We start from the raw sequence: 1,727 nt of genomic DNA, 5'->3' as shown, positions 1-1,727 counted from the left end.
CGTGTTGTAATCATTAGTAAAATTCAGTGAGCTGCCGGTCTTTCAGAAGCTCAATAAATGGAAAAAGTCCAGCTGTCTCCGCGGTGGAGGTTACTAGACAAACCCAGAGCTGCTCAGAACCACCAGCAAACCCTAGAGCTTCATGTTTCGGTGAAGTCTGCATCCTCGCAGCTACAAAATCAGTGATTTGTTTTGCCCTAAACCAAAATGGTCTCAGCGGGAGTCATGCCCTTTCCCTTGCGGACCAATCGGAATCCAGAGTTCCGGGCACCGAGCTCTTACTTCCGCCCCTTCAGCCCGGGTCCCTCCAACTTCTGTTAGCGAGTCCAGGAACTGGTCGCTTCGGAGTGGAACTTGGTTCCTCCGGCCCGGGCGGTGAGATCCGGAGGCGGCGGGCGGCATGAGCGCGGCGGGCGGCGGCGCGGTGCAGACGCTACGGGTGCCCGGCCGCCACGGCTACGCGGCCGAGTTCTCCCCGTACCTGCCAGGCCGCCTGGCCTGCGCCGCCGCGCAGCACTACGGCATCGCGGGTGAGGGGGCGCGCCGCCGGGCGGGGGCGGGGCCAGCCGCGCTGCGCTTAATGCTCCGGGTCCGGAGATCGAGACGCGCGAGGCTGGACGCGCAAAGGTTCCGCGGCGCCTCAGCTTTCCGAGTGGGAATGCATTTCCAAGAGTGGAGAGTGCCACAAGTGAACACTAGGGGGAGGCAGAGAGACAGGCTGCTCTATTTACTCAATTGTCCTGTGTGGCGTGTTAGAGAGGATCCCCTTTTCCCGTGCAGTGTGGACTCGGGATATAGCAGTGGTCTCGTAGCCTATCTTAGCTGGCCGGTGCCTTTTTGAATCAGACAATCGTATTATCTACCTTGGACTGCCAAAAGAACAAAGAGGCCTGTCCTGGAGATGGTGAAGCCAGGTTGCTCTTTGGAGGCAAGGATTTTGAACTTTGGGTATATTGTCAGAAGGGACTAGTCCTTGGAGAAGGACATCATGCTGGGAAGGGTGGAGGGTCAGCGCAGGAGAGGAAAGAAAGCCCTGGACGAGATGGATTGACACAGTGGGATAAAGAGGTAGTTATGTCGGAGATAGTGAAATTGGATTAGGATAGAGTTCAGAGCTACTGTTCCAAGGGTCACAGTGAGTCACAATCGACCCCATGGCACATAACAACTAACAACAGTAACTTTTATTACTCTTTGATAAGACAAAAGTGACTCCACAGCCCTCTAGGTATGTTGTCTACCTTAGGTGGTGGTGGCTTTTAGGTGCTGTGTAGTAAGACTCCTAAGTGACTGCTTTGAACAGGTCTGAACCCTGTTCTATCCTGCACCATCCTCATCATTTCTTACTTACTTGTGAGTCCACTGCTGCTGTCACTGGTTCATTCTATCTGGTTGAGGGTCTTCCTCTCCTTCACTGTCCTTCCACCTTTCCAGTAGCTTCTCCTACTGTAAAAAGAGCAAGGGCTGTGTGGGAATGGCCGTAACTGACCCCTATCAAAAATCACAAAGGGGAACTGTCTCCATCAACAGCATGAACAACACAAAAGCAATTCCTATGAGATCAGACATGACCGTCCTGCTTCCATACCTCTTTTCTGTTCATCCAACATTAATCTTACTGCTTTGCTAGGGTCCAAAATCACATTGACAGCTCACAGACCACACAGAGCTTTGTTGGGAAAGGCAAAAGGTTATAAATCCAGACTAGTAGCAGAATTCCCAGCCTG

The 1,727-nt window shown here is 52.9% G+C and overlaps 1 protein-coding gene across 1 annotated transcript in view; it reads left to right on the top strand.

Annotated features, from left to right (window-relative positions):
• The first annotated feature begins 350 nt into the window (after positions 1-350).
• The window catches only part of PEX7 (peroxisomal biogenesis factor 7), a 130,398-nt gene continuing 129,021 nt past the window's right edge, over positions 351-1,727 (top strand). The window contains exon 1 of the mRNA XM_006884954.1: positions 351-530. Coding sequence (XP_006885016.1) covers positions 401-530 — 130 coding nt within the window. The 5' untranslated portion in view covers positions 351-400. The remainder of the gene's footprint in view (positions 531-1,727) is intronic.

Source organism: Elephantulus edwardii, unplaced genomic scaffold, assembly GCF_000299155.1.
Source record: "Elephantulus edwardii isolate Elephantulus edwardi_28Jun2011 unplaced genomic scaffold, EleEdw1.0 scaffold00039, whole genome shotgun sequence".
NCBI classification, from domain to species: domain Eukaryota; kingdom Metazoa; phylum Chordata; class Mammalia; order Macroscelidea; family Macroscelididae; genus Elephantulus; species Elephantulus edwardii.
This window is presented reverse-complemented; position numbering and strand designations above follow the sequence as displayed.